Raw genomic sequence first — 22,203 nt, 5'->3', positions numbered from 1 at the left:
AACTGATGTCAGCGATTGTTACTTTACTATTAGTTATAGATTGATTGCTAACAAAGATAAAAATTAAAGAATGAATATATGAATTTCTAAAAATAGGCACATCATTTTGGGACATTAGATTAGAAAAACACGGACATCATTTAGGTACGGAGGTAGAACTTTTTATTAGCAAGCTGGCAGCAACATCAAAATTTGTTTAATTATTTTAATATAAATTGTCCAACATTTTAATCATTTTTTGTTGATCCTAAGTTTTGATGATGACTCGAACGAACCTAAGCAAATCCATAACGATTTTACTTGTTGTCCTTGTTGAGTTTGATGACAAGAACTAAGTTTATGCTACGAAATTCTGGAGTAAGAATAGAGCATAAAACAAGACCTAAAGTCAGCCACTGAAGATAAGAAGAAGTAATGAAGATTATCAGAAGTCGAGTTCCTTGAGTAAGGAACTGAAGCTCCAGAGTCGAAGCTTCACAAAGTGTTCAAGAAGTTTAATTTATTTATTCTGTATTTAAGGCTTCTTATGTTTATGCTAAGTACTTTGATGATTAATAGGAATTAAGTGGATTTTATATGATAAAGTTTTATTTTCCATATCTTAAATTGGTTATTTTATTTTTGAAAATAATTTCATAAAATATCTTTCCAATAAAATATCCTTTGCCTAAAAGATTTTCTAATTTGTTAAAGCTTATATTTTGGAAAATCTTGTTTTGGAAAATATCCTTGATCGTGTGTTTTACCAAGTCAAAATCTGTTGACAAAAGTTAAGAGGCAGTAAAAAGGTTTTTGAAAAATAGGAAGTGGTTAGGTTTTGCTTGCTGCCCAAGATCCCACTACTTGCACTTCCTTGTTTTGAGGAAGTTGTGACTTAGTGGAGATTAAGGAACGACAATTCTAACTTCCTCTCTTGCCTATAAATAAACTTGGTTTTCAGTTGAGAAAAATACACTTGAGCATTACAGTCTTTTAGTTTTCGAAAAAGATTTATAATCCAGTTAAATCCTTGAGTGTCTTTGTACTTAGTATTAGAGTTTAATCTTGAGTTGTATTGGGTTAGAGTTTGGATAAACTCTAAAGTGTTTTTACTTTGAGTGACGTAAAGAGAAAGAGAGAAAGAGTTAGAGAGTTCAACTGGTTGAAGGATCAGTTGAAAGGGGACTTAAGTTCGTTAAGGAACTTGGGTAAGTGTCTTAGTTTGTAATAGGTTGTTTGCCCTATTATAATTAAGAGTTGAGTTTAAAATCCCGTTTGGTCGAGGTTTTTCTTCTTGATTAAGGCTAAGAAGTTTTCCTCGTGAAAATCTCTCTTTGCACTTTAAGTTTCAAGTTTATCTTACAAATTTCGCTAAGATTACTCCAATTCCTCTACAATACAATTCATCCCCTCTTGTATTGTTCATTCGAGTCAACATTTTTTCTTTCATTTCAGATTTATATAAATTGTGGATTTTATGAAAGTAAGCTTTTATAAACAAACTTTCATGGGCTTACTTTTAACAAATAACAATCAGCACAGGGCCTTCACATACTTTGAATCGAGAATCAACTACGTCATTGTATTGTGTTAGTAGAACATTCTTCCACAGATTTTACCAACGAAATTACTCAACCTTAGTCGGCAGTACAATGAAATGTTACAAAAAAAAATAAAAAAAAAATGATCATTTACATTTCATTGTTTTGTTTCAGATGATTTATTTACAGGTACAGAAACATGTGAATTAGTTTTATCTACTCTCAATTTGAGTAGATTCAGCCTTGTCGATTTCGCATACTACACCACCATTTAAAACAGTGGCAGCATCAATAGAGACGTCTACTACGTCTTCGATACTCTTTTCATCTTGAATTCTTGTTAAACATTTCAGAACTTCTTCCATAGAAGGCCTTGTTTCACTGGTTGTTTGTAGACATTGGAAAATGAGATCAGCCACAGCAATTACTTCCTCGGTCACCTTACAATTCTTCTTGACCCCGAGCTTAGGATCAATAAATTCGCTCCAAGCGCTCTTTAGGATCTTGTTGATAGCCAAACTCGACAAATTAATTTCTTGTCGACTTCTGTTTCTGTCGACTGCAGGCTTTGCTGATATAAGTTCAGCCAAAACAACTCCAAAACTGTAAACATCGCTTTTATTTGTTAACTGGTAGCATTGCTGATACTCTGGATCAAGGTAACCTGGGCTTCCTTGTGGCATTGTTGATACATGGGACGCATCTAAGGGGAACAGACGTGACAGGCCAAAGTCCGCTACCTTGACAGAGTAATTATTGTCAAGCAGGATGTTCTTTGTTTTGACATCGCGGTGTATAATATCAGAGGAATGAAGGTATACTAAAGCACTTGCGGTTTCTATTGCAATTCTTAGCCTAATAGGCCATGGAAGTGATCTCACTTTTTCTTGCTGTCCGTGCAGATGGTCTGCAACTGTGCCATTTGGGACATATTCGTACACAAGCATGAGCTCAGGGCTCTTACGAATGGTACATCCATAGAGTTTGACAAGATGTTTGTGATCCAAGCGAGTAAGGATCTCAAGCTCGTTCATGAATTGGGCTACATGTTTGTTCTGCTTCTGATAGAACAACTTGATTGCCACTTCTCGCCCATTTTGCAATACTCCTACTCAACCATAAATGTTAAAACATATATATCAGCTAGTAATCTGCTTCAAAATTTAGGTCTGAAAACTTATCAAACCTTTAACTGTCAAATTTGTGACATATAAAATGATTAAGGTACGCAATTATACAAATATTATGTAAGATTATTGCTCCCTTTTGAGAGAAGATTAATCAGTTGTACTTGAGAGAAGATAGTGAAAATGATAAGTGCTAAATAAATTCATAGTTCCATACCACGGTATACAGTGCCAAACCCGCCTTTGCCAAGTTCTTTAGAAGGTTCAAAGTTATTTGTGGCTTGAAGAAGCTCGTTATATGTAAACAACTGAGCTCCAAAGTATGAACTTTGTTCTTCATCAGGTGCTATTGATAACTGAGAGGTTTTCCGGGAGGGATAGAATGACGATGAATGGTAATGTTGTTTACCTCGTACAAACACAAACAATGTAATCACGACAAGGAGAAAGCCAGAAGCTACTCCTATTCCTGCAAGAAATACATATATATGTTTATGAAAATTTGTTGTAAGGGTCAAATAATGACTTTCCCTTGTATATGAAATTGTTACCTATTCCAACCTTAGCTTCTAGGCTCAAGCCTTTACCTGCAGTGTACAAGCATCCCAAGTTCAGAAAACAAGACAACTTACAAAACATTCATGATTTTATAATTGACTAGCACGGCCCAACTATTTGATATGAGAAAGAATACATATGATTCCATGATGGAAAAGAATCAAGATTCTTCTGAAACTAACCCAATTAGTAGCTAGGATAAAAGAAAATTAAAGAAGACAACAATAAGTCGTGATTTACTTCTATATGAAGAACGAAAATCAACTGAAATAGTAATTCCTTCCTTTTAGTACAAGTACACCAGCTGTTTTTTAATTTTAGATATATGGTAATTACGAACAAGGAAAAAAAATGGAAATTTAGTATGCTTGAAGGGGAGATATAAATCATACTTGGTGTTTGATCAGTCGATTGAGGACAGACCGTGGGATACAATCCACTACTGCAAAAGCAAGTTGACCGACTTAAAGTCATATTGTATACACAAGCTCCACCTGAAAGAGTACAATCCTGGCATTGACCTTGATCAATAACCCATCTGACCTCAAAACCGGTCTTTAAAACATCGCCAACTCCTGATGAATGATGAGAAATCAAATCGTTTAATGCATCTTTATCGGCAGGTACATATAACTTCACACCACATATTTTTCCAAGCTGATGCTCCCAACTATCTGTGATCACAAAGAAAGAAAGGCGATTTGGGTAACTTTGCTCACAAGAAAAGGTAAAGGGTGCTCCCTCAAGAGGTTTTAACTTTGGACAATCATAATACAAAGAAACATTTCTAACACTGGTAGTGTAGTTGAAAAGGGCAAAATCCAAGGTAGTGTTGTGCAACTCTCTTAATCCAGGGCATTCACTACGCGAAAATTCTTCATGAACTATCCTCAAGGTGCTAGTGTTATAATTGATGTCAATCACATTGTACACCCGAGACATGATGTTAATTTTCAAAGTACTACCATCACAAGAAAGTTTGAAATTTGGATGGCCACAATATTCAGGGCGTCCATTTCCCCAAAAAGGGTAAGCAATTTTAAGGTGTGATGTTTCACAAGTACTGCTTGAGTTAGACATGCACATTTCATATTTCGAGTCATGATAATCTCCTGAGTAGACATTATTGTACAAGGTTATGAAGATTACGAGGAACAATGATAGAGGAGAACGAAGAAGATATGGATGCATTTGGAAATTGATTTTTATGTGGTAGCTAGTAGCCGGCACGCAAGGATGTGGTAGCTGGTAGGAGAGTAAAAAGTCAAATTATGGTATAAGAGAGTTGATGATGATGATGAATAGGATGTGCTAGCTAATCGTTATTCCAAAATGAAACCAATATATAATATTTCTATTTATAATAAATATGATAAAACTCATTACAGTAAGCATATTGCAGCCAAGTCTAGAGTGGTTTCAAGTTTGAGAAATAAATAATGGCATATTATGACATAACCTGAGATGCAAATTATGTTAAAATCAGTAATTGGTCAATGGTCATCTATTAAAATTTTTAAATACAAAAAATAAAATAGAAATGTTGAGCTAAATTACTAAAACATTGCTTGTATGACCAAAGAGCTAAATGTTGATTATTGTTGAAACCCCTGCTTGGATTATGACAAAGATCATTTTTTTTTTTTTTTTTTTTTTTTGGTGTTCTACCCGGTTTACCTTTTAGACTAATCCGGATTCAAAGATCAGTTCTTGGTGATTAGGTTCCAGTCCTCTCTCAATTGTCATAGTTCAGAAAGAACTATGTAGAATGACCTGAAAGGGAGATGGAACTCATACTCGGTAATTAACCATTATTCGATTGAGGACAGTACAGATCGTGGGATATGATCCATTTTTGCATCAAAGCAAGTTGATTGACCGGAAGTCATATCATATACACAACATACATACACCAGACCAGTAACAATCGTGGTACTGACCATGTTCAATCACCCATTTGACTTTAAACGTCTTTGAAACATTGCCAACTTTCGATGAAGGATAAGAAACCAAGTCTGTATACAAGTTTCTAAAGACAGTCACATATAGCTTAATGCAACATACCTCTTCTCTCCAAGATCATGCTCCCAACATATCTAATAAGGCAATTTGAATAACTTCTTTTACAATGAAAGCTAAAAGCATGAAGATGTTTTAACTCTGGTCAGTCGTGATTAACCCTTCCTTAAAGGTGATTTCTACATTACTATTGCTGAAGTGAAGAAATGACAGACGAGAAAGCTATTCATGTTCCTGTTTCTGAGTGAATTAGATGTTTAAACATTTATAGCAGGTAAAAAGAAGCATTCAGATCCTTGAGTAAAGTTATTTTTAGTCATGTAGTTAAACTTCTGATTGAAACTCATCTTACAACTTTGTAGTCATAATTGTCTAAAGCGTCAAACAAACTCTAGTTGAAGTTACAATTAGCTAGTATATATAATTCTATACAATCGTATCTTTTGATTGGTAATTTCACTTTCTTCTTTCTCCTGCTTTGAATAAGTACCATAAATTTATTACTCCAGCGTAAATTTGTAACAAAGAATTGAAGATCAAACACTAGCATTAACTTTATACCGCGTAACCAAACTATCCTCCCTTGGTGGTGAAATAGGCGACATATCACCCTTCAACATAATAACATCATCATCAGGAATGTCTACAACTTCCGCCCTGTCCAATTCACTTTCTTTTTGATTTTGTATGTTTAGTAATACTTTCAGCACTTCATTCATTGACGGCCTCATTTCTTTCGTGCCCTGCAAGCACTGAAATGCCAGTTCTGCTACAGCAGTTATTTCCTTCATAGCTCGTGTATCAGACTGAAACCCAAGAGAAGGATCAACAAATTCATGCAAGGAATTTTGGATCTTAGCAACTGCCATATTAGACAAGTTAATCTCATTCCTCCTCCTAGTGATGTCTACAGCAGGTAAAGAAGATATAAGCTCAGCTAACATGACTCCGAAACTGTAAACATCACTTTTCTCGGTCAGCTGGTAACACTCATGATATTCAGGGTCTACATAGCCAGGGGTCCCCTGAGGAGCTGTCGATACATGAGTAACATCCAAGGGGAAAAGCCGGGAGAGCCCGAAATCCGCTACCTTGACAGAGAAATTAGCATCAAGGAGGACGTTTTGAGTCTTGACATCACGGTGCACAATGTCAGAATCATGCAGGTATACCAATGCACTTGCTGTTTCTGTGGCGATGCTTAGCCTTATTTCCCATGACAACAACCCCTTTACGCTTTGTTTCCCATGTAGATGATCTGCGACAGTACCATTTGGAACATACTCGTACACAAGAAGAAGCTCCCTACTCTGACGAGAAGTGCAACCAAAGAGATTGACCAGGTTTTTGTGGCGAAGATTTGCAAGAATTTCAACCTCATTTAGGAACTGCTCAGCTCTTTTGCTATTGTTTTCGTACAGGCGTTTGATAGCCACTTCACGTCCATCCCGAAGCTTGCCTATCAGATTAGAAGGATGTTTGTTAGACACTGAAGCAATAAAATGAGGTCATGTTCTCTTCACCTGATTTTTATCAAACAGAAATTTTCTAATTGATCAGAACAGATCGAAATCAATTAGAAGAAATAAAACAGATTTTTGCTTATTGAAATCAACTTTTTACTGATTAATCTGATAGAAAATATCAGCATAAACTTAATATACCATACCATAGTACACCGTGCCAAATCCGCCCTCTCCAAGTTCCTTTAAGGGATTAAAGTACTCGGTCGCTTCTTCAAGTTCCCTGTAATTGAAAACATGGACTCCGAATACTGTACTTCCGTTTAGTATATGTAAACTTGATGCAGCTGATGAACGACTATATGACTTATTGAGAGTCAGCAAATTAGCAGAGGAATTCTTCTTCTGATGGCGGCAATATAAAAATAAGCACACAGTGCTGCTCAGAAGTACAAATCCTAAAATTCCTGCAACTGTGAAACCGATTTTTTCTTTAAATCATAATCCAACAATCTGGTGTTGCAAAACTAAAATTGGTAGGGAATAGGTTACCTAAGCCGATTGTAGACTTGTTAGACACTATCGAACTTGACTCCTTTGGACGTGACTCTTGTAGACCCGAGTCCATCGGACCTGCACCTAAGGGCAATGGAAATATAGTGAGTTTATATACGAGGATAGAGTAATTAATAATGTAATTATATAATATAGAATAACTTTTCTCTTTGTCATATCTTAATCACAAACTGAATTTTGAAGCCAAGAAACTAGTCAGTAAGTAACTAGAAATGTAGACTAAGAATTCTAGAGAGTCCAACAAACATGTATAATATTTGCACCTGCAGAACAGTCAGTTGCATAAATGATTATAGACATTATTAGCACTGTTAGATTTCGGGAAAACTCCTCAGATTGGAGTGTGTACCATTGATCATAATATATAGAGTTACAATCCTAGTCCTAATCTCGTTAGGAATCTAGTAAGATAAGTATACAAAATATATCAAAAATATATACAAAATATCCTAGCTCTGTGACAAATATTATCGTAAACTATAATATCTATCACACCCCCGCAGTCGTAGCGGGAGGAGGACGTACGCTAAGACTGGACCTAAATTCCAGAAATAATTCTCGCGGTAGGCCTTTAGTGAAAATGTCCGCAAACTAATATCTAGTAGGAACATGGAGAACCCGAACTTGCCCCAAAGCAACCTTTTCTCGAACAAAATGAATATCCATCTCCACATGTTTGGTGCGTTGGTGTTGTACCGGGTTGCCAGAAAGGTAGATAGCACTGACATTATCACAATAAACAATAGTAGCCTGCCGTAGAAGACGATGTAACTCAAGTAAAAGATTACGGAGCCAACACGCCTCAGAGACAACATTTGCGACGCCTCGATATTCTGCTTCTGCACTCGATTTAGACAAAGTATGTTGACGCTTAGATGACCAAGACACCAAGTTGTCCCCAAGGAAACAACAATAGCCCGATGTGGAACGGCGGGTATCGGGACAACCTCCCCAGTCAGCGTCAGTGTAAGTAATCAATCGATGAGAAGTAGACGGATATAAATGTAAGCCGTGATCAATGGTACCCTGAACATAACGCAAAATGCGTTTCAATGCCTCATAATGAGGTTTCCCGGGGATCATGCATAAATAGACACACCTGTTGTACCGCATAAGAAATATCTGGCCTGGTGAAAGTGAGATACTGAAGAGCACCTGCTAAACTGCGATACAAAGTAGGATCCCGAAAAGGTGGTCCTGCATCTGCACTAAGTTTGGACTTAGTATCAACTGGAGTGGCTGCAGGTTTACAAGAGGCCATACCTGCACGCTCTAAGATCTCCTGTGCGTACTTTTCATGTGAGAGTAGCAAATAAGAAGGTTTGCGAGTCACCGCAATCCCTAAAAAATAACTCAAGGGACCCAAGCCAGTCATAGGGAACTCAGTTTGCAACTGAGAAATAATTCTTGTACGCAACCTGTCAGATGAGGTAGTTAAAATAATATCATCAACATATAAGAGCAAATATGTCATATCATCACCCTGCCGGAAAGTAAAAAGAGAGTTGTCACTCTTGGTAATGACAAAACCCAATTTGATGAGAAAATTCGCAAAGCGTTAGTACCAAGCTCTAGGAGCTTGTTTCAAACCATAGAGAGCCTTGCGGAGCCGACAAACATGATTGGGAGCCCTCCGATCAACAAAACCCGGAGGTTGATGCATATAAATAGTTTCCTGCAAATCACCATGTAAAAAGGCATTTTTGACATCTAATTGATGTATCGACCACTTTTTAGCCAAAGCTAAACTAAGAACAGTGCGAATAGTGGCCGGTTTAACTACCGGACTGAAAGTCTCATCGCAATCCACACCTATTTCATGCGACCTGCCATCACATACAAGACGAGCTTTGTGCCTCTCAAGGTCACCATTAGACTTGTACTTGTGCTTAAATAACCACATACAATTAACAATGTTCACCCCCGTAGGCCTAGGTACCAACTCCCAAGTCCCTGTTTTAATAAGAGCATCAAATTCATCCTTCATCGCTGCATTCCAGTTAGGGTCATTAAGAGCATTTTTATATGTCTCAGGAAGCGGTGATTTATGAGAAGGGATGGTCATATTAGCTTGGTGATATTTGGGATTTGGTTTAACAATTCCGTGTTGACTACGAGTAACTCGAGGTGAAGGTGGGGGTGGGCGAGTTGGTTTTATGGGCACAATACCTCGCAAAGGAGGGGGTGTATATGGCGTATTTGGTGTGGTAGGAGGTGTGGGCCGGTTGGGTGTGACGGGCCCAGCTGTGTGGGCCGGTTGGGGTGTGGGCCGGTTGGGGGAAGACGACCCAGAAGCTGTTATGTGAGGGGGGGACATAGGCGGGCTGTGAGGGGGGGTAGTAATGATGGGCAGGGGACTCCGCAATGGGCCTGCGGTAGAATGAGGTGGGCCGCAAGACCCCTGCGGAGTGGGCTGCTTGTTGTGAATAGTTGTATTATGCTGCCATAATGGATTTAGTAAGGGACTAGGATCCGATGGCTGTAGGAAATCATAGTGGGATGTTTGTGCATTATTTAAATTCCAGAATGGAAAAGATGACTCATCAAATGTGACATGCCGGGAAATAATAATTTTGTGTGTAGAGAGGTCTAGACACTTATATCCTCGATGATTTGTGGGGTAACCCAAAAAGACACAAGGAGTGGATCTAGGAGCCAACTTATGTGATGCCGTAGCGGAAAGATTAGGAAAACATAGGCAACCAAAGACTCTTAAATGATCGTAAGACGGTGCCTTGCGAAACAAGGCAAAAGCGGGAGTTTCATTTGCTAGAGTTTTGGTAGGCATGATGTTGAGAAGGTAAGTAGCCGTTTCTAAGGAGTGTACCCAATAGGAAGGAGGAAGTGAAGCATGAATTAGAAGAGTACGAGAAATATTATTTAAGGTACGAATCATGCGTTCGGCTTTCCCATTTTGAGATGATGTGTGTGGACAAGAGAAACGAAAAACTAAGCCATTTGTGACACAAAAATGTTTAAATGGGTCGTTGTCAAATTCCCTTCCATGGTCACTTTGAAATGATTTTATTGGTCGTTCAAATTGAGTTCGGATGTAAGCTCTAAAATTAAAAAAATACTGAAAAACTTGGGATTTGAATTTTAATGGAATAGTCCACACAAAGTGAGTAAAATCATCCAATAGAACCAAATAATATTTATGACCATTACTACTACGAATAGGAGATGTCCACAAATCGGCATGAATAATCTCAAAGGCAGTAGAAGAAATGCTATTAGAAGTATGAAAAGGCAAACGTACATGTTTTCCTAATTGACACGAAACACAAAAAATAGAGTCAGGCTCTTTATTACAAGGAATCAAGTTTTTAGACTTAAGAACACTTAAAGCTGGATTTCCCGGGTGTCCAAGACGATCATGCCAAGTTTGTGAGGTAGCAGCTGTGAGAGAGGTGGCAAGACAAGTGGAAGGAGTGGTGGTGGTGGTGACAGGATAAAGGTCCCCCGAACTATTGCATCTCGTTATTACTTTTCCCGTACGAAGATCCTTCACAGAAAAACCAAAAGGATCAAATTCAATTGACACAGAATTATCGGAAGTGAATTTTCGAACAGAGATAAGATTTTTCACAATTTGAGGTGCTAATAAGACATCACGTAGAACTAAGGGGGGTTTGGGATAGGACAAGGTAGTATGACCATAACCTGTGACTGGAATGCGATGACCATTACCAACTAAAATATGATTATTTGTGCTCAAATTAAATAAGGGCATGAGAGTACCTTGATTGTTCGTCATATGAGACGTTGCACCAGAATCCACGTACCAAGAATTGTCTTGTGGAAGAGACATGGTTGCAAAAGAGTTACCCAGTTCGGTGGGAGTCATTAACGGCCCATAAGAGGGAGGAGTAGCTTGATAAACCGGGTATTGAGATGTGTAGGCCTGCTGAGAGCAAAATTGAGCTCCTTGGTTGGGCCTTGGTGGCTGCCCAATAGGCCTTGGCTGCTGAGGAAAAGGAAAGGGTGCCATAGCCCATTGTTGGGGCTGCTGTTGTGAGGCCCATTGATGGGCTTGCTGGGCTCCCCAAGTAGGGGGTTGAGATGCGTTGGTTTGTTGATGTTGTTGCTGACCATTGTCTCGACCCCTCCCCCTACCTCGGCCCTTGCTCGCACCACCCTTTCCACGACCGCGTCCAGTTCCACGGCCACTGCTAGTGTTGCCGCCACGTTGCTGCTGTTGTGACGGTTGTTGAGGGGGTGATGCGGTGGTCGACGAATTTGCAGTGTTTTGGGCCACGAAACCCGACTGGTTTCCTTGGTCGTTAGACCGTCTTGTCTCCTCAAGGAGGAGGTGGGACTTAGCAGATTCGAACGAGGGTAAAGGGTCTGTTTGCTGGATAATTGTTGCGACCGTATCGTAATCTGTGTTAACGAGCCCCGAGACGAGACGAATAACAAGTTTCTGCTCCGACACCGGTTGGTCCACCGGGGCCAATTGATCCTTCAAATTCTTAAGCTGCTGACAGTAGGATGAAACATCCGTAAAATTGGACAAGTGAAGGGAATTGAACTGGTTTTCAAGGTAAACAGCTCTCGTGTTCTTGTTATCTTGGAATAGAGCTTTCAACTTATTCCAAATTTTTTGAGCAGAGTCTCCACGGCATAAGACGGTTTCCAAGAGATCAATTGAAATAGTGCCATATATCCATTGTTTAACAATGGAGTCAAGACGCAGCCATAATGATTCAGAAATATCAGTCGGTCTTGGCGTTTTCGGATCGATATGATCAAGGACGTTAAAAGCATGACAATGAACCTCGAATAACTCGACCCAATTCGAGTATTGAACCTTTTCCCGATCAAGAATCAAAGGTATAGCGTTCTTGATGTTGTTGACGGAAAGTGCCGGATGGTATTCCGTTGATGGTGGAGGAGGTGGTGGTGGGGTGGATTCATCGTCTTTAGCCATGACGCAAGAAAGTCAGCGATAAATGTAGTATGAATGATGTGCAGTTGATGATGGTATGAAATTGCTAACTAGAAGACAAATTAGCAAAGAGCTGCACAATGTGTTACGAATAAACAAAGAGGGAAAAGAAAGTGGTTATCAATTAACCAGTTAAAGAAAATTTGCGGACGCGAAGGTCCCAAATTAAAACAAAAAACCAAAGAAAGTTGGAAAAAAAAATTAATTTGAGATCGAAAACCTAAGCCGTGATATCATGTTAGATTTCGGGAAAACTCCTCAGATTGGAGTGTGTACCATTGATCATAATATATAGAGTTACAATCCTAGTCCTAATCTCGTTAGGAATCTAGTAAGATAAGTATACAAAATATATCAAAAATATATACAAAATATCCTCTATCAAGCACAATAGTCTATTGCTGTGTATATCTATGCAACATAGGTCAGCAAAAAATATATGCATCTCTACTCCTTGGCTAAACACTGGCATCCAACGAACGAAAAACACCTCAACTATTGACATACAAAGACATCATCATAAGATGAACCAATGAAATTCACCGTACTACATCCAATCCTTCTCTTCATTCTAACACGAAATCTAAAGCAAAGTATATATGAAGAAGATACCATCACGGCAGGTTTTGGGATGGGTTTATCCTTGCAAAAACACACAGATTTATCATCAACCAAACCACATCGACCACCACTAGTTTCACACACACTGCAATCATTTAGAGTCCAATTCAATGTAATTCCTTGACTCAAAATTTGCCTGTAGTTCATCTTCCAATAACTACTTGCACCATAACCATTACCCGAGTCCACATCCATATCCGAATCCACTGGTACTGCAACCATGGACTCACATAATCCTAACGAATAGTTTTGCTGAATCAAATCCTCGAAATGAAAATCACCAAAATACTTGTAAGTGGCATTTTTATTGTGTCTGCCAGCTTTACAGCTTATAGGATAGTACACATAGTATGTTGTAGGAAGATTTGAGCAGTTGTAGAACAGGAAAAAATCAGCAGAATTTGTTGTGAAACTAAATGGTGTATTTTCAAGGGTTAAATATTTGAGGGAGTTGGGCAAGTAACAGAATCATCATAGACAACATCATTTACCAAATGAAAAGTGTGGTTGAGATAATTAACATGGGTTATAACATAATCACTATCTGGAACTCTAAGGATCGGAGTTGTATTGTTTATGCAGGATATGTTAAAGCTTGGATGCCCACAATATGATGGTTGTTTGATTGGAATCCAAAATGGATAACTTATACTCGAAAGGTTGCCACAACTTTGAGGGGCACATAGTGTATAATTTTGATCTGAGCACCGGGTTTTGATGATTAATGAGGCGAAAATGGTAATGAAAATGTAGGATGACATTGTGTTCAAGAGGTTTTAGGTTGCATTTGGAGTGATAAGAAGATAAAATACAGAGGATTGAAAGAAATGAGAGGAAAAAAAAATTTGAGGAACACAAATAGTGTAAGTTTACAAGAAGTGGTAAATTAATAGAATGTGTTGACACTTGACATACAAGAAGTAGTCCATGGTCTTATACTCCACTAATCACCAACCCTTAAAAGGGGATGTTGACATACAGGCTGCTGTAAGTCCTCTAAAGTACCTTAACTGTTAGGTATAGTATTCTAATTCCATGGTTATGATAGAAAGTTATGGTTAGAGTCCCATGATTGATTTTATATTCTATCAGACCTATTATTTTATTCATTGAATTGAAGAATTTAACTTTTTATAGAATTAGGAAACAATAATGGTGTGTTTCTGAACGATTTTCATTAAAAATGCTAAAACTGAAACTATTTCTTTATTGCGGTGATATGAAAATTAAAATAATCTCTTACATACCATGCACTCATTGCTCTATAGATGCATCGTTTTGACTTTTTACCTTATTAAAATACTAGTTTTGACCATATATATATCTTTGACAAAAGATTAGTACAATAACATATATAAATTTGATAATTTGATTATATACATTGAGATCAACCAATAACAAGTAAAATGATAACAATTGTCTTTGTATTGTAAAAAAACACTGGTTCAAGTTAGAATATAAAGCGTGTAAAAAGTCAAAGTAATGCATATATTAAAAAAACGGATTAAGTATACCAAAGCAACATCAAAACGGCCACCATGATATTAATATACTGAAACTATTAATCATTACTACCAACAATTAGTCTCAAGAGTCGGTCCATTGCTCCCCCTATAACAAAAGTTAAGTATGGCATGATGTCAAGCATCAACACTAGTCCAAATCTAGTGCAGAATCAAACCAATAGTAGTTAAGCTCAGTGCTTACACCATCATTTTACTTAAATTTTTAGCGAAATTGTAAAATTATACATAATTAAACTGTCAAAAAATACACAACCAAATTGTCAAAAACAAGAGATTACTTGAGAATATATCCATGCTTTTCAATTTGGTGTTGAAGAAGGTTTATTTATATGAAGTGCTATGCAAGCATGTATAAGTGGTGGGGCAAGTGTTGCATATACAAAGAAAGGAGCTGCTTATCTTTTATAATTATTGTGGATATTCAAAGACTTCCTGTCGTTGAACCGAAAGTGTGAGTGGCGCAACGCTTTACGACTTGGCTGTTCAACATAGAACGTACGGCAAGTAATTTATCTAATTGAAGGTTTCTATGGTTGCTACTACGTACTTATGTAATAAGTTACTTCACGACTTCACTTATCCGTTATAGATTGTGAGTCGTGCAAATTTAAACAAAGGGTATTTTAGACGTCGGATTTACTAATATAAAATCATTCAAGGGTATTTAAGTGATACACAAAACATATTAGATAAATTTTAGAAAAAAAAAATGATGTAAATAACTTGAAATCACAAATTCTTATACTTCGTGTGTAATACAAATTCTTAAATGAACCTGGTTCACATTAATTTATTATAGACCACCAACATTAGAGACAATATGATTGTTTTATTAATAAAAAAAAAGGTTATCATATTAAAATAAAGGTTATTATGTTAAAATAAAAGTTAGTGGGACATTATAAAAGCTATTAGAGGTTTTTTTTTAATGAAATTTTTAATATAATAGTCTATATGAATAATAATAATCACTATGTTAAAATTAGGTCATTATTCAACATAATGTCGTACTTTAAATTCATAATAACATTAAAAGTCACACAAGTTTTAAAAAAGGTTACTATGTTAAAAAATAAGGTTACTATATTAAAATTAGGGGTCACTATGTTGAATATAATGTCAATTACGCGTGTATACATTTTAGGTCTACAATAATATTATTGTGGACCACCTTCACGCAAGATTTTTTGCGTACGTGGTAGGCCAATATTGACTACTAAGTGTAACAACTTACCGGACCTGTTACAGTAAGTCACCTGCAATTTGTCAATAGTCTATTAGTCCAAAAAAATAAACTTGTAAAAAAATTCTAAGCCAGCAACTATCCCATCACCGGCAACCAACCCCCTTCCTAGTCCTATCTCGGAAACTGCCCCTCTTCCTAACCCCACCTCGAAAACCGCAATGTCCCTAGCTAACCCCTACCTCAAATTCAATTAAAACTTTCGTAAAAGTTTATTTAGCAAATATTTAGTGACACTTTATCATCATCTATAATTATCAATGATTTTTGTAAATAATACAGAGTAATATTATAAATTTCAAATTGCGAAAAACAACCTTATAATTAATATTGTAAGAAACTATTTATAAAGCATTGAATGTTGTAAGTTGCTACCTGTGTCACACTAATGATAACATGGAAGGGAAATTAAGGGTTATGAGGAGGTTATTGGGAAACTCGGCAAGAATAGGGTGGAAATGACATAGGTCATTAAACGTCTCTTATTCAATGTAAGAACCGCAGAGGGTAGTTTATTAAAACATTTATTGTTAATAATTAGTTTCTTATAATAATTTTTTAAATGTAGTTTTCAAGACATCTAAATGTTTAATGTAGATTTTCACCAAAAAAAATCCCAATGGAGTGTATAAACTAATAGTAATATCAAAAATAAAGTACTCCCTCCGTCCTTAAATTACATTCCTATTTCTAAATTTATACGAAAATCAAGGAACTTGGAGTAAACTTAAAACCATGATTAGAAAGTACAATGGGAATTACAAGACATTTATTGCTGTCTTTGAATAAAACAAAACAGAATGATATTAAATGCCTACACATATCATCAATCCTTTGAAGAGAAAAAGGACCGATCACATTTGTTTATGAAAAATAAAAGGATCCATCAAACTCATTTATTGTGGTGTACATGGATTGTAATTATTCACATGGACCAGTCAAATTATGGTTTCTATACAACCATTAATTGTCAAACGGAAAAGTAATTAAAGTACTGCCACATCACACTGATTTAGGGATAATTTGGGAACATTTTGGGGAATAAATTTAGAGAATAATGATAATTTGGTAAAAATTCACTTACTAAAAAAGGAAAGTAAAAATCTAATTTTGAAACCCCCAAAAAAGGAAAGTAGAAATGTAATTTAGGGACAGATGGAGTACTTTGTATATATAGGATTCGGTTTGTATTGAGATAAGAATGTATATTGTGATATGATATTATGTTAATAATATCATATGAGATATTATGAGAATAATATTATATGACATATTATTGTAAAAAGATATATGTAATATATTATGATAAATTTAGGAGAATTAAGATATTTAGGGATATTAGGGTTTGTTATTCCTATGTCTCTATATTATAATGTGGCCCAAGAAAATGAATGAGAAAATACAATAGAGAAATACAATAAAATATAGTACAGAGAAATATTTTTCCCCAATATTTCACCTGGTATCAAAAGCCTAAGGAGATTTTAACATGGCATCAAGAGGCTAGAGAAATCCTGGGATGAAAAAGTTCGTGTGGGAGAATAAGAGAACCTTAAACACGGGAGTTCATGTGAGAGGAGAAAAAGGAAAAAAAAAAACTGAATCACGAGAGTTCGTGTGAGAGGAGAGGATGAAAAACAAGAGAGTTCGTATAGTATGAGATAAGCCTTAAACACGGGAGATCATGAGAGAGGAGAAGAAAAAAAATAACGGGTTCCAAAAAAAATGGCGTTCTCGTTGTATTATCAATACATTTGATGGGTTCGGAAAGAATGACCTTCTCATCAAGGGAGAGAATATAATAATTTCAAGCACGTGATTTGGTGTAAGAGGAGTGATCAATTATGCGCATTATTCATAATTTCATTTAATACAAAATTATTGTGAGATTTTACAATTTATTTTTTAATTTTTTTAATAAGAAATCGAATTTTTTGTGACTATGTTGATCATGGTGAAGTTTGATGATTTTAATGAAGTGGAAGAACGAGACATCATTAGTATTTAAGTTAAAAAAAAAATTGTGATTTTTGGCAGATCGCTTGATGATTACAAATTGCAGCTTGATGACAACAAGATGCTGATTTTATTTTATTGTTCAAGTCGGACGTTCGAGATCTACACCTTCTGACTTTAAGAATGGTATTGAGAAAGGATTGTATATTGTGATATGATACTAAGAATAATATCATATGAGATATTATTGGGAACTCCGTAATAGATTTAGGATAATTAAGATATTTAGGAATATTAGAGTTTATCATTCTTCTGTCTATATATATTGTAATGTGGCTAAAGAAAATGAATGGAAAAATACAATAGAAAAATACAATAGAAAAATACAATGAGAAAATATAGTACGGAGAAATATTTTTCCCCAATATTTAACGGTTTGTCATCTTTAATGATTTAGGATATTTGTTCCTTCAAATTCATATGGAAACTTCTATATAACGTCTTGAATCATGCTTGATCAATTAGTTAATCATGTTGTAATCAAGGTCAGAAAGATGATGATGCATTCATTAGCTAACATAATTAGAGTGGTCAACAACAACAACAAAAAATAGGCAACTTGAAGGTGTTAAATTAAATATTATAATTTTTTTGTTAACATTGGATTAATTAATATCATAAGAGTGAAATGTACGTCGGTGCACTTCTCCTGAATTTACCATTCCATCTTCACTCTTGCTGAAAAATCAATATCATATAAAAAAATCCATCTAATTTGTCTAAAATTATATTGAATTATACAAAGCATAATTTATTAGAATAATAAAAAAAATTAAATAAAAAAAAAATTTAAATCGCATCTCTTGTCATGTGGTCGATCACCAACTTTCATGAATTGACTAGTATAATGGTAGGTGTATGAAAACTATGAACTACTGAACTAATACATACATTCATATAATAATGAGAACTAACTTGTATTATTTTTATAATATATAGTAACAACCATTAATTTATAAATACGGAGTGTTTATCGTTAAAAAAAAATAAAATAAAAAAAATATTATAATATAAAATAAATAAATATGTAGTAGTTCATCGTACAAAAAATTAAATAAATAAATTTGGAGTAATCTGATATATATATATAAATAAAGTAGGCATTTTTGGAGAGCATTCGGTGCGCCACATAAGATTAGGTCTTATTTTGTCCAATGAAAAATTAGATTAATAATTTATTTTAGAATTAATAAATTTACTCGCCACTTAAGCAAAAGAGACGAATAAAAATTAAGAATTTTGACACATAGGTAAAAACATCGAATAAAGAATAATTAAATTTTAAATTATTTTTAAAACCAATAATTATCTTCTCACAAAAAAAAAAGTAATATCTTTTTTACATTTATGGATGCAAATTTTTGATCGCAAATATCTTTAATCTCTCTCTAGCAAATATTATAAAACTTTGATTTTAATATTGTACTCATCGAGACGAATAAAACTAAATCTTAGATGACTATTTTCCCATAATTTTTAATAGTTAAACAATTATACAGTACATGAGACTAACATTTTAAACAGAACGAGTATATTAAATAAACACATAAGCAAAAGACTTATTTTGGTCAATAAAAAAAACAAGATTTGTCATTACATTTTTGAATTAAAAATTTAACTTGTCACATAAGCAAAACTAGTGAATAATGTTTGAGATTTTAAATCCAAGCATCACGTAAAATAAATAAAACAACAAAAGATAACAATAGTGTTAAAATTAAAAAATTATCTTATGATATTAAGAATTTAATTTATAAATCTAATGAATGATCTTCATAAATATACAAAATTTTAAATTAAATTAAAATGATTTACTCGAACCGTGCATCGCACGGGCTAACATCTTGTTCTTATTATAATAATGAAAATCCTATCTCCGCAAAAATTTAGAAGAAGCAGTGCATCTTGTGTGCGGCTGGCCACACCATGGTCACTTGTAAAAGAACAAAATAACCCCTATAAAATTGACCCGATAATTCCTATAATACTGATCAAGTAACCCCTAAATAACCCCTATAATATTGACGAAGTACCCCTGTAAAATTAAACGATTAATATAATCCCTATAACACTAACGAAGTAACCCTCATAATGCATGGCCACACTGTGTGGCCAGCCACATATAAAACTATTATGTAGAAGCAATATGACTATTCTATACCCATTCCATTAAATTTATTTATATTATGTTATGTCTTACAATATTTTGTTTAAATGTAGTGAGTTGTTTTATGGTAGCTAAGATTGATTAGTGATAACTAGGGGTGAGCAAAAATTTATGATACCCTGATTTGGAATCGGAACCTATTTAGAATCGTAGATTTCGGAACCGGAATCTAGATAGGTTCCGATTTCGGGGAATAAAATTGGGAACCTGTTGTAACAGGTTCCAGTTCCGGGTAGTAAAATTTTGGACTCGGAACCTGTAGGGTACCCTTTTAGTATAGGTTCCCTATAGGGTACATGAAACCAGAATCTATCATTTAAGCCCAAGTATAAAAGCCCTATATTAAAATTATATAAGCCGTCACCTACCTCTCTCCCTCCTCTTATTCATTTTAAATCTTACTCTTAAAGGTTTAATTAATGGTATTAATATAAGTATTTGTAATTTTGTATTAAATATTCTACACAATCATGTAACTATTAAGCTTACTTTGAAAGACAGGATACCCTACAGGTTCCAGTTCCGGGTCTTGAGATTTTTACAGGGTACCCTGTTACGCTCACCGCGGTGATAACTGACTTTTGTGAGCCACATGGGCGGGTGATGAGAATCGATCCCAGATCTCTTAGAATTGGGATAGAGCTCTAACCGCTTGACCTATCCCTTACACTCTAAGTTTAATATTATATATGTACTTATAATATTGGTAAACTACTACTGTGAAACAGGTTCTTAAATAAATGATCATGCAAGGTAAACAACCAAGATGATTAAGTTAAAGATCAAATCTCGTGGCTACAACAAATTGTTGGATCCTCTATAATCTTACAAATATGCAAAATTTAGTGATATGTGCGGATGACTTGCCACATTGCAAGATTTTCTCTAGGATGGTAGATTTTATTAATGATACATATATTTGACTCAATTTCTTATACTTCCTCTAATCCAGAAATTTTGTACCAATTTACATGATCCTCTTCAACCACACATTGTGATTTATACATAAAGAGAAATTGTTATACGGGGTCTTGTTAGATTTGTGTCCGCATTTACTGTCTTAATATACTATTAGTTATAGGGACATTTTCAATTGTTGATTCTATGCTTTACCCCTAATAACAAAGGTAAATTTTGGATTATATGGAAAGCCTCTACCAATGAAGATGGGTATCTCAATTCTTATTTAAAATTGTCATGATGTAATTTAAGCTATTAATCATAAAATATACTTCCGTTTTTTCCTGAATGGTACTTATTAATTATTATTAATTTCTAAAATTTTCTATGATCAGTTTGGTTATTTTGTCAACTATTAGAGCTCTTAACAACTAGCTAGAACAATGAATAAATAAACTACTTGGCATATAACACAAAAAGCAATAACATGGATGATGCTTACCTGTTGGAGCATATGCCTCAATTTTATGAGTTCTATTGCAACTTGGACCATTGGCACCTTCCTTACAGAAACAAACAGGCTGCTTTAATGTTTGATTGTATCCGCATCTTCCCTTGTCCTTTGTACATTCGTTACATAATCTATCATCAATTAACCATTTTACTTCAAATCCTTTTTGCAATAGCTGATCAATATTCGATGCACCATTCGCAATCTTTACAGCTTCAGTCTTGAGAACCGGAATAAATATCTCAAAACTACAGTTACTCCTGAGTTCTTTCTCTGATTGTGAGCCGTCGACTGCTAGATAGCCAATGTCGCTTTCAGATGATAGCGCCACATATAATTTCTCCATTGAGCAATGAAAGCCATAGGGCGGATCTGGATTTGACTTAGGAGGCATGCAACCATAGAAGAGGGTGGCATTCTGAGAATTCGGAGTGAGGTCGAAGAGTTTCGAGTTTAAGGTAGTGTTGGTCAACAGGTTTTTGTTATCAGGACAAGGGCCTGATTGAAGCTGTGGTTTTGCCAGGGTGAACACCTTATCAACATAGTTGATGTTGAGGATTTTGTAAGTCTGTTCATCAATATTGATTGTTAAATTATTGTTGTCACAGTCTAGCCTGAAGGTTGGATCACCGCAGTAATCTGGCAGCTTCCCATCCCAGAAAGGATATTTCAGTTGGAATCCACATGATGAATTGCTAGGAGGGCAACTGTCGTATCGTTCATCGGCTGATGATGATATCAGGAAGATGGCGACGAAGAAGAAGATGACAGAAAGTACAAAGTTGGTCTGATACATTTAACAATGATTCTGCAGAGTATTGTGTTTTAGCTAATGAAGTTGAAGGGGAAAAGTTGTTTAGATCAAAATATATGACCAATTCTAGTACTTAATAATGGTAATTATGATGTTATGATGATTATTGTATTGTTTTATGTTTTCCTACTTGTACTGCCTGCAATATATTAAACAATAATCTAGTCGTGTAGCAGTAATTTAAAATTACACTG

The 22,203-nt window shown here is 35.3% G+C and overlaps 2 protein-coding genes across 2 annotated transcripts; both read right to left on the bottom strand.

Annotated features, from left to right (window-relative positions):
• Positions 1-1,732: 1,732 nt before the first annotated feature.
• Positions 1,733-4,396, bottom strand: LOC145566441 (LEAF RUST 10 DISEASE-RESISTANCE LOCUS RECEPTOR-LIKE PROTEIN KINASE-like 1.3). Its single transcript, XM_081625861.1, has 4 exons — positions 3,598-4,396; positions 3,199-3,234; positions 2,868-3,116; positions 1,733-2,631 (listed from the first exon to the last, which is right to left on the bottom strand). Exons 1-4 carry the CDS (start codon positions 4,394-4,396, stop codon positions 1,733-1,735), a joined length of 1,983 nt encoding a protein of 660 aa, XP_081481987.1.
• A 1,304-nt stretch (positions 4,397-5,700) lies between these two features.
• Positions 5,701-21,991, bottom strand: LOC145566439 (LEAF RUST 10 DISEASE-RESISTANCE LOCUS RECEPTOR-LIKE PROTEIN KINASE-like 1.2). The gene is made up of 5 exons (XM_081625860.1): positions 21,187-21,991; positions 14,107-14,122; positions 7,321-7,346; positions 6,894-7,154; positions 5,701-6,683 (listed from the first exon to the last, which is right to left on the bottom strand). Exons 1-5 carry the CDS (start codon positions 21,989-21,991, stop codon positions 5,761-5,763), a joined length of 2,031 nt encoding a protein of 676 aa, XP_081481986.1. The 3' UTR covers positions 5,701-5,760.
• Between the last annotated feature and the right edge of the window lie 212 nt (positions 21,992-22,203).

This window comes from Chenopodium album, chromosome 11 (genome assembly GCF_948465745.1).
Source record: "Chenopodium album chromosome 11, dcCheAlbu1.1, whole genome shotgun sequence".
Lineage (NCBI taxonomy): Eukaryota > Viridiplantae > Streptophyta > Magnoliopsida > Caryophyllales > Amaranthaceae > Chenopodium > Chenopodium album.
The sequence above is the reverse complement of the archived record's forward strand: the minus strand, read 5'-3'. Positions and strand labels throughout refer to the sequence as shown.